The 14,959-nt window shown below is 40.2% G+C and overlaps 1 protein-coding gene across 2 annotated transcripts in view; it reads right to left on the bottom strand.

Moving 5' to 3' along the window:
- Window positions 1-14,959, bottom strand: part of LOC311264289 (guanine nucleotide-binding protein G(o) subunit alpha) — a 109,907-nt gene that overhangs the window by 36,413 nt on the left and 58,535 nt on the right. For both annotated transcript variants that reach the window (XM_084365035.1, XM_084365034.1), the window contains exon 4: window positions 1,803-1,963. In XM_084365035.1, the coding sequence (XP_084221161.1) occupies window positions 1,803-1,963 (161 nt within the window). The remainder of the gene's footprint in view (window positions 1-1,802; window positions 1,964-14,959) is intronic.

Here is a 14,959-nt window from a genome sequence, read left to right as displayed (position 1 = left end):
GGATATCACGACAAAATGACGAGCGGACCTGAACATAATTCAATAGTATTTCCAGATAAGCATACTTTGAGCTTTATCTCATTAAAAACACACTATTGCTTGTTGTTGTATGATGTAGACAGCATTATATATTGGTTTGTACAGCTAAGAAGGATGTTTATTATGAATTCATGTTCATTAATCTGTCAGTGTGTTCACTACATCTGTGGTTAGAGCCAATCACAGTAAGTGGTGTACGTACAGTGGATGTACTGCACACGGCAACATCGATATATGACTCCATCCGTCATCTGCTTCAATTTCTCGTCATGTCACTGTGTAATTTGCATTGGATGTATGTTGTACAATTAAACAAGAGCTACATGCACAAACATGGCACTTGAGGGAAATGACCCTCCCCAGCCACCCTCCCTTCTGCTGTCGCTCTCTCTTTTCCACCCACACGCTGGCACTCAGCATAAATCAGGCTCAGTACTTGTAATGGTGATTGTGTGTTGAAATAGCGTGTGTGATTTAGGGGATTATAATGATATAGTGGTGTGTGTGTGTGTGTGTGTGTGTATATATATATGTGTTTGAGATGGTGGGATGGATTAAGGAGGGCTAGTTGGGGATGTATTGATCCGGATTTAGAAAATCTAGAATCTCAGCTGGACAGGTGGAATACAAACACACACGCACAATCACAGACACACACACACATTCAGATGACACACAGTTTTGTCCTATCTTTTACTATAAACACACACCTCCACATGCTCACAGCCAAATGGGCACACATTTAGTTTATCCATTTTCTGGGATGATGGTGCCAATTACATGTTAATTATTGGGGGGACACCAACAGGGAGATAAAGAGCAGTCAAAATCAGTGCTTTTCTGAAAATGTAATTGCTACAGTTTTTTCCAGTGGGAGATCACAAATCCCTCTTAACTTTAATTTCTTACTTTATTTCACATACACGTGCATATACACAGACACACACATATGTTCAGGCTGGGTGATATCACCTGAAATCAATATTGCAATTGTCTATTTGACCTAATATCTATTCTGTGTGATTAATATTTGACATATTCCCTAACTAAGAACACTATAGTACATGTAAACAGGCTCTATTTCCTTTCTCTTGCAACTACCAAAGTGAATCATATTGAACTACAATTACTGCATTGTGGTTGCATGCCTCCACGCACCAGTCAAGTTGCTGTTCTGGAGCTGTGGTGTTGAGTAACAGTAACATTTTTTGTAGAATATTATGATGTCACAGCGCAATTAACCTGTGACCTTTTGGACATCAAAAGTCATTATGTCATCATTGTATCCTATAAGACATCTGAATGTCAAATTTTAATGCACTTATTGTATGAATTATTGAGTTATAATCAAAGATGTGTTTTGTGAGGTCGCAGTGATTTTGAGTCAAGGTGAACATTTGCACCAAATTTGACAACATTCCCTCAAGGTGTTCAAGAATGGGACGGACGTACAGAAGGACGGATGGATAACCCGAAAACATACTGCTTCCAGCCACAGCTACTGCCAGCGCGGGGGCATAAGGGAATATTTAAATAATATATTCATGGCCTCTGTCTCCAAATCGTCTGACAAATGCTTTAGTAATAGAAGGCTGTGTCTGTATGGACCTGCTAAAGGTCTCGAGGAGCTGCAGCATTCATTCTGTGACAAACTATGTCAGTTAGATTGATTTCTGTGACTTTTCCATTACTCACCCTGCCCTGTTATACTCATACACACCTACACATGCATACATACAAATGACCACATGTACTGTACGTACTACTGCGCTGAATCGTTGAGCTGGTACTCTCGGGCGCGGCTGAAACACTCCTGGATGCCTGAGTCGGACCACAGACGCATCATGGCGGAGAGCAGCTCGGCGGAGTAAGGCTCTGTGTCCTCCATGCGACTGACCACATCACACACCATTTTAGCATCCGCCTAGAGGAAACACAAGAGGGGAGCAGCAGGAGGTTAGTACTCTTAGAGGCCTGAGGAGGAGCAGGGAGTTGTAATCACATTACCACAGACTGTAATGTTAGCATGGTAATTATAAAGTAACACAACCATCACAGAGAGAAGTCAGCCTGCTTAGTACATTCAAAACAGTGTGCCACACGGATTAACAGTCAAAGTTTTTGTTCAAGAATGCTTAACTATGATAAATAATGTATGTTATGTGATGGCAATTACAACAATTACAAAAGATGATAAAATAGGATGACAGAAGATAGAGCAAGATTAGGAGAGGGGAAAGAATAAGAGCATTTTCAGCTCCCTCTGGTCCACCTTTTCTCTGAGTCAACAACCTTCACAAGAGTATCATTTAAAATCCATGTGTCATTACAAACACTGAGTCAGTGCAGAAGCAGACATAAAAAACAAAGCTACTGCAGTTTGTGGACCGAATACTTTAAGTCATCATATTGAGACGTGGGCAATCCTTCAGGACAATGCTCTAAAAATAGTGCCATAGGTAAAGCTGTTTTGTCTTTTTTTAGCTGCATAAAGGCCAAAGAGGAAGCTGTTGTCGTGCAGAAGTGATCTGGCTCTGGTTCCTTCAGGGGCAGAGACGGTTTGTCTGCACTGAGCTGCTTCCAGACAAGGAGGCAGATAAATCAGCTCCTGGTAACTGACATAACAAACCTGTCTATAAGCTACCAGCGCTGGCTCACATCAGGCTATTCATACATTTTTTTTGCTGCAGTTCTTTTAAATGCATACATGAATGTCACAAGATTAAATTTTGAAACATTACTTTTCTTTTGTTTAATTTATATGAGCCGGTATGTGTTTATGGAAAATCTCGCTAGCCACTTAGCTATGAATAAACCAGCTGCAGAGATCTCCCTTGGACTCTGCTACCATTAGCAGCTTCTTATCTGGATCCAGCAGCTGATCCCCACCCCCCTTCTCTCCTTTCCTCTTCGTTCTCATTGATTTTTTTTCCAAGCACTCACCTCCTACATGGTCATTCTTGATTACATTCATAATGCCAGGACACTGAGGCCCTGAACTTTGCTCTGCTAATGCTTGGTAGCTTTATCAGTTAATAAACTAGAAATAAAAGAGTTAACCTTAGTAGTAGTAGTACCTTAAACTGTACTACACAGATTTGGTAGCATCCAATTGAGTCAAACACCCTATAACATAACTTCCAAGATAATAAAACATCAATCTGTTATAGTTTAATTGGTAGTTAAGAAATACTCTAATGAAATCCCATTAGAGAATTTGACAGCCTCTGCTCTTAAATGCATTATGTGGTAGAAACTCAATAATAGTCCAGATTCCAAGATTCTTAGATCGCTCAGTCAGCAAGCTTGAAATATGACCCCATCAGCTGTATGTTATGCAAGGAATCCAACATAAATAATGGATCAATGGACCTAAATATATTTCACTAATATATACATATGAAACAGAGTGGACACAGTTTAGAAACCATACTAAATAGCACTGAAATCAAATATCAGCAAATCAGTTCTTGTGTCCCAAAGAATTACATTTTTTCTTCACAACTGAAACAGTATAGTGTCAGGGTGAGTGTTGTTATTAATGTAGTGTAATTGCATCCAGACATTATAATTTGATTGCACAGCACTCAGGCTGAATGTACCATAACTGAAGACAAGATCTGTTTGAGATTCCACATTTCCCTAAAATTCGTAGCATGCCAAGCAACCAGGCAGAGATAATAACGGATTACAAGATTTTGGAGATTTGACAGTATGCATATGCTCAGCAGCAACCTCATTAAAAACTCACCCAGTCAGACACACTCCCACCTGGGAATTGCCTGATGCAACCAGTGTAGCCTCAATACATTTCATTTACTGGAGGATTTCACCAATGTGCTAGGCTGACCCCGCATCCACCTCCAAAGCTCAAAAAGCTAATCATGTCAACAAAGACTTCTCTGTCAGGCAGAGGATGATTTCACAATGAAGCTTAATGATGCAATACTATTTATACTACTACTAGCTTAAAAATGGCTTGATTCATTTATCCAAATTTAAAAGATGCAGGCTTTGATATGATCACTAAAGAATGGGAAAGCTATCGCAATCTTGTTCTTTCTTTTTTCAATTAAGCCTCTGTTCTCTTCATGGATTTTTCATATTTTTGATTCCTGTCCTTTTTTGCTTTCTTTCTCTTTCCCTCACTTGTCATCCATCTGGACCAAAATCAAGGATTCCCTTCATATACAGTAGCAGTGCTTCTGTAGACAGTAAAAATCATTACATGCTCTGGCTTAAGCTGTCCCCCATGAAATTTTAAATCTATAATATCTATGCTGTTATTGTTATTGCACTTATTTAGTTCAAACAAACTTGAGTGTTAACCCGTTTAGGTTGGTTTGTTTGGACTGATGTGAAAGCTGTAAAAGTGGACCAAACAAACCCAGGACTGTGTGATGGGATAAATTCAAAAGTCAAAGTACTTAAATCCATCTGTTTGGAGTGAAAGAGTTTTATGACGATAAAATGACTTGGAGTGGAGTCTAGCCGCTTTGGCAAGTGGCTGTTTCTAGTTAAAAAAAATGTATCTTATTATTTAACAAACAGGTCTATTTCTGTAAGGGTATTCAGAATAACATTCTGACCCTGTCAGTGGCAAAAACAAGCGTTTTTGAAGTGGACGTACTTAGAAGGTGTGTAATTGCCCACCGTGATTACACTGTAGTTTGTGCAGTTTCCAGCTGCTGTGGTCTCACTCAACACTGGACCAATTTCAACAACTGTTGTCCTAATTAATCAATTAGATACGAAGGCATGAGAGGTTGAAAAATACTGGAGTTCCCTTATAACAAGTCTAGAAGCCTACAGCCATGTTAGCAGCTGTGAAGCTGTACAAAAGTGTGTTGGGCTTACTGCTAATGTCAGTACCCGGACTTCCCCACAAAAACATGCTGATGTTTAGCAGATATAATGTTTATCATGGTCAACATCTTAGTTTAACATGTTTATATGATAAAAAAATTGTTAATTAGCACTGAACACCGAGTCCAAAGTATTGGAAGGCATTAATAATGGTCCTGATGATCGTGGGGAGAAAAGTTCTTCGATTTCATCCTCTGAGGACCATGAATGCATGCACCAAATGTCACAACAATCTATCAAATAGTTGTTGAGATGTCAATCTCATGGTGGCACTGGAGATAAAATGAGGGGAATTCTGAGGTTGCAATAATGTATCCTACAGGGATAATGAATTAGTTGCTCTTTAGTAAAATCAGTGTGAACCTCAGGCAGATTGATGAACTGAACTACATCTGTGAAGATGGCCTTCTTCTTCAGCTGGTATTGTTTGTGTACACAGTTGCTGAGCACTATAAATAACATCAGATCATCATCATGTGAACTGAAACTGTCATTTTCTTCATTATTCCTTCACTCTCTGTATGGTGGGCAGTTTGCTCCTTCCCGTCTATCACACTCTGCATCTAAGCATAGCAACTCTCCACCTACTTCACCTCGTGCAGTCAGCTAGTCTTCCTCTCAGCCATTAGCCACCCCTCCATCATCATCATCGCTGACATAGTCTCATTCTATCCAACCTCTAACTGCAGTCATCTATTTATCTTTTTTTTTTTTTTTTTTTTTAAATCTGTCTGTCCTTCACCTCTCCTTCCATCTGCGCTCATGACCATGTTTATTTTGTCTCCCTATTTCCCTCCCTGGCATCATCTTTCTGTTTTCTTTCATCTTCTTTCCTCTTCTTCTTCTTCTCCTCCTCTGTACTTCTGTCCACATCAGCCTCTCTCACTGTTCTTGGGTCAGTTTCCTGTCCTCCTCTCCTCTCTCTGTCTCTATTTTTGTTTCTCCCTCCATCTCAGTCTCTCCTCTCTTTCAATCAGCAATCTAGTTTCCTTTCATAATGCTAATCATTGTAAGCGTCTGTGTATGTGTTTGTGTGTCCAACATATTACACCTGTGTTTCTACATTGGTCCTATAGATTTGCTTGGATTGATTTACTTTAATGTGTGTGTTTATATGTCCATATCACATTTCTTTCTGGAATTAAAGGCTCCATCCCCGTCCAAAGTACGGGATCAGCAGATATATATTCTCTATTTGTCCCCCCTGCCTTTATAGTTACAGTTTGATTAATTCACCAAAAGACCCCTAACTGTGTCATCTGACTCTCCCAACTGCCAAAATCTGGATGGGCTGAGATCAGTTGATCAGAATGTTAAAAAGTCAATCCTTATTGGTCGAGGTTGCAGGAGCTTGTATATAGCTTGTGAGAAAGACTGAAGACATTGCTAAAGGTTGACAAGTCAGATAATCAATGATTTATTATTTGCCAGAGGATACAGATGTTTTAAACTGGGAAAATTATATTTATATTTTATTACATTTATACACGCCTCACAATGGACTTATTGGGGGAGTATAAGAATGTTTCTTCATTGCAGATTCAAGTTTTGAAAGAGTTGTATTGTCTTGGTGAGCTGAGGTAAAAATGAAAGCAGAAATAAACAGTGTCACACACAAAGTTAACAAAAGATCACGTCTACCACATTATTCTATCACAGTTATTTCTGTTGCTTGAGTGAGAAGGATGTTTTTGTGTCTCAGTGTGAGACATGGAGCAGGCTGTTAGCTGCAGTACAGGGGTTGTCTGAGGCCTCCTGTCTGGTCACAGTGACCTTTTAGATGTCTGAACTCTGTTGGACACACACACACATACAACACACACATACTGTAGTGCAAGGGTGTTGAAGTGCAACAATTTAGTGCGTGTTTATGTGTGTGTAAGTAAGAGTGATTATAGTTCTTCTACAGTTATTCTGTGCATTTACTTTTATAGTATTTGTAGTTTTGCTAATATTTTATAATTTTTTCATGTTGTTTTGGTAGTAAAATAAAAAATATGCACCCCTTTTAATAGTTAGTTATTAATAATTGAAGTGATACTTTTTACAAAAGGTGAAACATTTCTCTTACATATTAACATCTCAAATAGTGTATTTCAGTTTATAATTTCTAGCATCTTGCTTTCGTCTTAGTTTTACTTTAAGTTGGTGATGAGAGTCTTGATAAATATATCCAGGTGTGTGTGTTCCTGTCATTCAAGTCTAATGACAGCCCTGCTATCTGTTTGCCTGCTCTACATCGCTGCTTGGACACTGAATAGGAAATCAGTGGTGCCATAGTCATCATCATCATCATCATCCATCCCACATTCTCTCCATCTGTTTCTTTCTCTGCTTCCTCACCTCTCTCCCTCAGTTCATTGCCAATCAGAGCACTTTGGTAGCTACTGATCATTCATATCTCTGTCATTTTCTCTGATCTATGGTCAATCATCCCTCTGCACAATACATCAGCATAACGAATACATATATAATCACAGAGACTAACTACACCAAACAACATAAATTCTCCAAACATGCATTCATCTATCCATTCATCTATGCGTGTGTTACCTAATGTAAAGGCTGAAGTGAAAACACCACACCTGTAATTACAGGGAACAATTTGAAAGCATTTCAAGACTTTATATCACCTATAGAGCTGCACACTTCTCTCTCCTCCTTCAACCACTGACAACACTTAAATCCTGTTAAATTGCTTCATTTATTTCACCAGACCTGGAGTCAGGTGGTAAATAGTACCACCTGACTCCAGGTCTGGTGAAATAAATGAAGGCACAGGTCCTCAGATTCTGTTAACATCAACATATTTAATCCACAATTTCATTTAGTGGACTGCAGGGGTGGGATTTCACAATGTGATCCGTTTCACAATCCCAATCATCATTTCTAAAATATTGCTGAAGAAATCATCAACATACTTCCCTTTCATTTAACATTTGAGACCATTAAGATATTACATATTAAATTTGCAATGTGGACTATTTCTGGGCTGACAGTGATATTTGGGACTGGGAAAACTTATTTGTATTTATACATTCTTTAACATAATCAAGACTAAAGGTCTACAGCCATGCTAACAGCTCTGTGAGGCTGTATTCAGGGACAACAGAGCTTTGAATTCAGTGCTAAAGACAACATGTTGTACAGTCACAATGACAATATTAGCAGGCTAATGTTTGGCAGGTAATATCTACCTGATTCACTGTCTAAAGCCTAGTTTATGCTTCTGCGTCGCGGCGACGGCGTAGCTACGTCGTCGACCCTACGCCGTCATTGAGCATTCGAAGTTCTGCGTCGAGGGAACGTGTTGTTCTGCAATTCACCGCCAACCGGTGTTGTTATACTGTTGACCGGAAAAGCAACTGCCGGAAATGACGTTCTGAGTGGACCAATCACAGTCCTTGCTGTTCGCGTCTCGACACGTCGACGTGACGCGTAGTCAGGATTTTTTGGAGGCGCACGTCAGGCTACGGCGCAGGGTCCCCGTAGGGGTCAGGCTTAAGTTTGTTAGTATGATACCACTTGATAATTAGGTATCTATAGTATTAGATAAAAACAAAAAATTTACTTTATGATGGCGCTGGAAGAAAACTGAAGGAAGGATTGTCAGGGTTATATATCAAATGTCAGGGTTATATATCCAGTAACTGTTGACATATTTCCATTAGACCAAATCGGTGGACTGACTGGCAGACTGACATCCCTTGAGCTATGCTGGTGTGGTTAGCTTGTTTGCACACTCAATTACAGTAACTATAATGAGTTTAACTTACTTGTCAGTGATCAATTTATAGAGAGAAACTGTGACTGAGTTCAGCTGAGCACGTTGGCTTTATAAGAATAGTTTATTTCCATGGCTTGGCTCCATTAAGAAACCCACCTGTGTACTGCTGGACACTGAACAAGGTTGACTCATTTCAACAACAACTTTATTTCAGCCCTTTAACCTCCATCCTTCCCCCTCTTCTAATCAAGGTGGTGGATCATTCAACGCTGAGAAATAATTTAGAGGACCACAACATCCACACTGATGTTCTGTTTGATGAGTGCGTTTCCTTCAAGAACTTGTTGAACATAGGCTCTTTTCTGTTATTAAGAATAAATTCCAAGTTTAAGAGCAAAATCATTTGTGGTAACACAGCTGTCTGTCTTAAGCTCCGTCTTATTTGTCAGGACATTTTGATTAAAAGGAAACCTCTAAAATCAGAGTCAAAACATGTTCACTCTCATATCAAGAGGAGGATTACAGGGAGTTTCTGTTTTGCCACTTCTAACCATAAAATTTGCAGCTGTGGCTTCTGTACATATAATCAGTAGCACTACAAAATTATCAATCCTGTATGCAACAGACAAATATAACATGTCAGTGAAAACATTAAATGTCTTTACGCCTTAGCAGACACCTGCACAGCTCCAGTTTGCTAACCGCACAGTCAAAGCTCAACATGAACTGATCTGTTACCTTCAATTATCTCAATTATCAATCCTCAACCCGTTGATAGAAAACCTGACCTTGCTGCTGGGGAGTGAGAACAAAAGCTAAGGGCGCAGGATACTGTTAGGGGGCACAATGGCAAGAAATTATAAATAAATAGTAAACATACTGATACCTGCAGACCCTCCAAGTTTTCAGGGGGATTAGGCTATCTCATTTATGCTTCTGCTCAGAACTCCACTGCACGGGCACATGAATACCTTAATTAGTACAGACCTCCATTTCACCTGTTGCTGCTTCTTAAGGGGATGAGAAGGGCTTATGTGATTGTTCATCCCAACTCCACCTGCTTATTCTGAATCACAAAAATGGCAAACATTTTGTACGTGTGCCTGGAAATTTAGCTTTCGTTTGTGACCTACTTCAGAGCAAAATGGAGCCCACCATATGTTTTAGCCTCAGTGTGACTATGTCTTTTATGGAAACACTATGTGACAAACATGAAAGGGGCTAGTTGTGATTCATTTGCCCTCTGACACTGCGGTCACTCATTCAAACCCAAAAGTCCATGGTCTGCTACTTGGCCTGCTGAGACACTATGACACCCCGAACAAGCTGCAGCTCACTCCATCTGTCGTCTTCTACCAGGCGCCGAACCCACTTAAAGAGATTTGATTTGATGTAAATGTGTTTCAGTGGCGGGTAAAGTGCTGTTCCAGCTTCCTCTTTGCTACTGACGCTCCGTCCTGTCTGTCAGCAGCAAAACAATGCCTCATATGGAATGACAGAGTGTTTGTTCATCTGGGTGTGAGTGTGGGTATGAATGAGGAGCAGTGTGAGAATAAACTGTGTGTGTGTGTATGTGTGTCCAGAGTGTGTTCCAGTTGGGCAGTGGGCCATAGACACACTTCAAACCCACAGCACAAGCCAAGGATCCTGTCTAAACATACATATTTAAGACACAGGGTCAGTGTGTGTGTGTGTGCGTGTGATTGTGTGAGCTCGTTTCATAGCTTGTGTTATAGTAAAAGTGCTCCTTTATTCCTACGCAGCCTTCCTTGTACACGACTCAAACTACAGCGCGCGCACACACACACACACACACACACACACACACACACACACACACACACACACACACACACACACACACACACACACACACACACACACACACACACACACACACACACACACACACACACACACACACAGTCACACTACAGTTGTCAGGGAAACAGGGCAAGTAATTACCTTTTAACCTTTGCCCAATTAAATTAGGCACTCTTATCTAGGGATCTTGAGCCATCTGTAGTTGGTGTATAAAACACACATATTTTCAGTCAACGCAAATGTCAAGGACTACATTTGCATGCGCAAAGATGTACACAATCGTGAAAACAGTCAGAAAATTGTATGTTTCACAGTGAAAGAAGAGTCGTATTTTTCAATCAAAACTGCCAATTACTATATTGAAAGTAACCATGTTTTGGAAAAGGAGTTGCTGCAGGAAGCAGACCGAGTGCTTCCCCTCATGCAGAATTTTTGTCTTACATTTATGTAAGCAAAGCAGCTATAAAGCAGAGGCATCTTATCTTGTATCCATCTACCCCCTTTGGGAGCTCCCTTTGCAATCGCAGTCAGCTTTTTATGCATTATCTCATTTGCTGTGCAGCCATTTATCAACAGCATTAATCATCTGACATGAAATATTGACTTTGAATTATTTTATTACAAGCTTGAGTAATTTAGGGACATCTGCAGTAACGAATGAGTAATGTGTTTGGCACAATGCATGACACACTAATTTAATTATTAATCAACAAAATGAACCTGAGCACTGAGTGATGTAATTACACATGAATAGTTCAATACAGTGTTTTATGAAATAACAGGCCTCAGGATGCCTTTACCTGCCAATTTCTATCATGAAGTCAACAATGTCATGCAACTGTCATTATCTCTTCTCACTCTCATTCACTTGTTCTGTGTGCAGCTGTGCAGTAGGCGTGTGTATTGTGTAGCTTTTAAAATAATAATTAGTTTCACTCCATCTTGTGGAAAGTAAGAAAAAAATGTTCCCTAGAACAGTGTGTGTTCAGACAGGAGAGTTGGGACAGCATACAGAGTCAATGGAAAGATGTAATGGATGAAGTGGATGGTGACCACAAGTTCAAAAAGTCTTTGTTGTTGTTTATCCTGTTTATCTTAATGATTCTTCTTAAACATACAGAGTCCAGAGGGAAAAGTGGAAAAACAGAAAGAAGGTTTCTGGTTTATCATAGAAGGTACAGTGGGTACATCATAGAGCTCGGCTCATAAATTGACCAGGCAAAGGACAGTATGTGACCAAATTATGAGTTAGATACTGTACGCTCAATTAAGATTGTCCAGAGATTTCAACACTGGGAAATGACATCAATTTAAGAACTCAGGAGCGATCAATTTCAGATCCACAAAGGCCAGCCAATAAAGTACAACACACGACTGACACGATCATGCACACACTGTACACTAAACTTGCTCTGTGTGGTCGTGGGTTTGTTAGTACATCATATTTGATAACCACTTTTGATTAATAGGTAAACAATTGTTAAATTTCATCAGGTGCCCTGGCCTATGGAGGACTGAACCTGCCAAAAACAGAAATAAATAAAGAAATATAAATGTGGCTCAATAATAAATGAATAATTAAAATGAAAAATTAAATGGGAAAGTGAATACTGTATATAGTTGAATTAATACAAATCAAATTCATTTATATATTTATTTATTTTTGATTTCGGCAGATTCAGGCCTCCGTACCAGCCATTTGTTACAGGTGACATAAATTCAAACACATTTGTTATGTAGTTAACATGTTTAAAGGAACACGCACATGTAGACGACTGAAAGATGCATGAATAAAAGACTGGCAGAAAAGAAACAACGTCTCAGCAGACAATACAAAATGTTCACGGAAGAGTGTGTTCGTGTGTGTGTGTGTTGCTGACGTCACAGAGAGCATCAGCCATCAGATATCTCGGAGAAAAAAAACAAAAACATGGTTGGCATCTCTATCAACAATCTGTTCTCTCTCCTCTTTCTCCGTCTCTTTTTGCTCTCCCACCCCTCTGCTTTCTCTCTTCTATTTTGGGGCTCGAGTTCTCTCGTTCAATCATCTCCTTGTCAATCAAACCTCCTCTCTTTCCTCTCCCTCTTCCCCCTCTCTCTCTCTCTCTCTCACACACACACCTCCTCTATTATTTCACCTCATTACCATCTCTTTCCTCTCCTCTCTTCCTCTGTTGTCTGCTGGCACGCCCCACCCTCTCGCTCCGTCTCTTGTTTTTTTTTTTTTCACTCTTTCTCACCTCTCTATCTCTCTCACTCCTCTGCATCATGTGACTCTCAGCTGCAGTTGCCATGGTGACCATCCTCATTTCCCAGGAATGCAATCTTGTCTCCGATTCTCTCTCTCTTGTCCTTCTCATCCATGCTGCCACACCCTCCTCCTTCTCCTCCATCAGCCTCATCCTTTCCTTCATCTGTCCATCCTCTCCATCTCTCCTTTCCTCTCCACCCTTCTTCCTCTCTTCTAATTTCCTCTCAATATACAAATAGCCACATCATTTTCTGCTTCACTTCTCGATTTCAATCAATTACATTCCGCTCATGTTATTGATGCAGATGCGCTGCCAATAGCTTGAGGTCCACGCACCGCCTCCCTCCCCCTCCCCCTCTCTCTAGCAGTTACTGAATAATAGAAGTGATGAAATATTAAATTGTTGTTCAGCCCTCCCGTAGACTGCCCCAATGGAGCCCTTACACACACATAACACAGACACACACATATGTTTATATATGTCTGTGTGTGGTCCATGCCTTGCTCCGGTGGAGCTTCCGTTGCAACCCTCATGGGGCATCCTGCAACCACACCCAAGACAGCACCCACACATGCACGCACACAGAGGCAGGAGGTGGCGGATATGGGGCATGTACAGTCCGTGCTGTTATATGAGTGGATCGTTAAAACACACTTAGTCAATAGCAGCCAGAGAGCGCAGAAAAAAAAAAAAATCAATCCCACTGTCCCCACCTCAACCCCGAGAGAGATAGAGCTGGAGAGAGCAGGAGGAGGAGGAGCAAGCACGGCTCTGCTTGTAATCATAAGCACGTACATGAGTGTGTTACAAAACATCATGTATGCAAAAACCTTTGTTTAGCTCGTGCACAGAGATGCAGGACTGTATATTCATGAGGGTACAATCAGTCTCCACCTACTCCGGAGTACAATATTGCAATGAAAGGTCTATAAAACCAGAACAAATTGCAGCAGCAAATGGTGGATGTGTGATGAGCTTCGCGAGCATGTGTTCACACCATTTGGGCTCTGGTGTCTGTTCTGAAATCTCAGATCTTTAATTTGAGAGGCATCATCTCTGCTGCCTGTTTTTTTTTCACTGTATATTTCAATGGAGAGTCTAAGCTACCAGTCAACTTATGTTTATTTATTCATTCACTCTATAGGCAGCTCAGGGGAACGGGTCTATACTCAGCTTCCAGCAATAGCTGTACTAAATATCTAAGAAGATTATCAAACTGTTTAAATTAAAGCTGAACGTGAATAGTTAATATGCATACAGAATATATTTATAAATTTATATTTCAGCGTTTGTGTTTTGGTTTGTCGTCTTCTCTGTGGTGTCAAGTGGGCAGAGCAAGGTTTGAGAAAGATGATCAGTAGGGGTGGGACAAAATATTAATACAATATATTATATCCCTTCCTGTTGCGATGCGTTTATCGATAGATTCCCTGATGAGCCACAGTCGTATCTGTATCCTTCATCTTCCTTTAAACATTTTAACTTTGACTTTTACTTCTGTTTTTCTGGCAGCTCTACGGCCTTTTGCCAGTTTATGGCTATTTGACATTGGAATGGTGGCACACATGGACAAGCTGCAGTCAGTGTGTGATAAAGAGGCACTAAGCTACACCTCTATGCAGTCTAGAATGTACAGGGAATGTGTGAAAATCATTTCTGCAGGTATGTGTTGAAAAAGTAGAAATCTTTTTGAAAACTGGTTTCAATTTATTCCTACTCACACAAAGATGAGTAAAACAATAACAAAATCTTGAGGGCAAAGTTATTAACTATGTAGGGTTAAATTGCTATGGTGATGATATTCACACACACACACACACACACACACACACACACACACACACACACACACACACACACACACACACACACACACACACACACACACACACACACACACTAAAACACCTTCCTTACAGTTGCAGTTTTAAAGTTTAAACATAGGTGTGCAATGCTTCATTTAATTCAGCTTAAATGTGTATGTGTGTGTGTGTGCCCATCTACACACCTAGATGAACAACACTCAAGATACAAGCTGCATCCCAGACACCAACCAATCACACCTGTGGCAGTCATATATACACACACACCATCAAACATTAACTGAGAATATCAAATGAACCGTGTCACCTGTATCTCATAAACACTCAGGCCACACTCACCATAATTAGTGGTTGACAGTGAGAAATGGCTTTGTACACTAAGGACGTTAAGGCAAAACTAATAGGTGACATGAATACACTCCCTGAGA

This window comes from Pagrus pagrus (genome assembly GCF_965226575.1).
Source record: "Pagrus pagrus genome assembly, chromosome: 10".
NCBI lineage: Eukaryota > Metazoa > Chordata > Actinopteri > Spariformes > Sparidae > Pagrus > Pagrus pagrus.
This window is presented reverse-complemented; position numbering and strand designations above follow the sequence as displayed.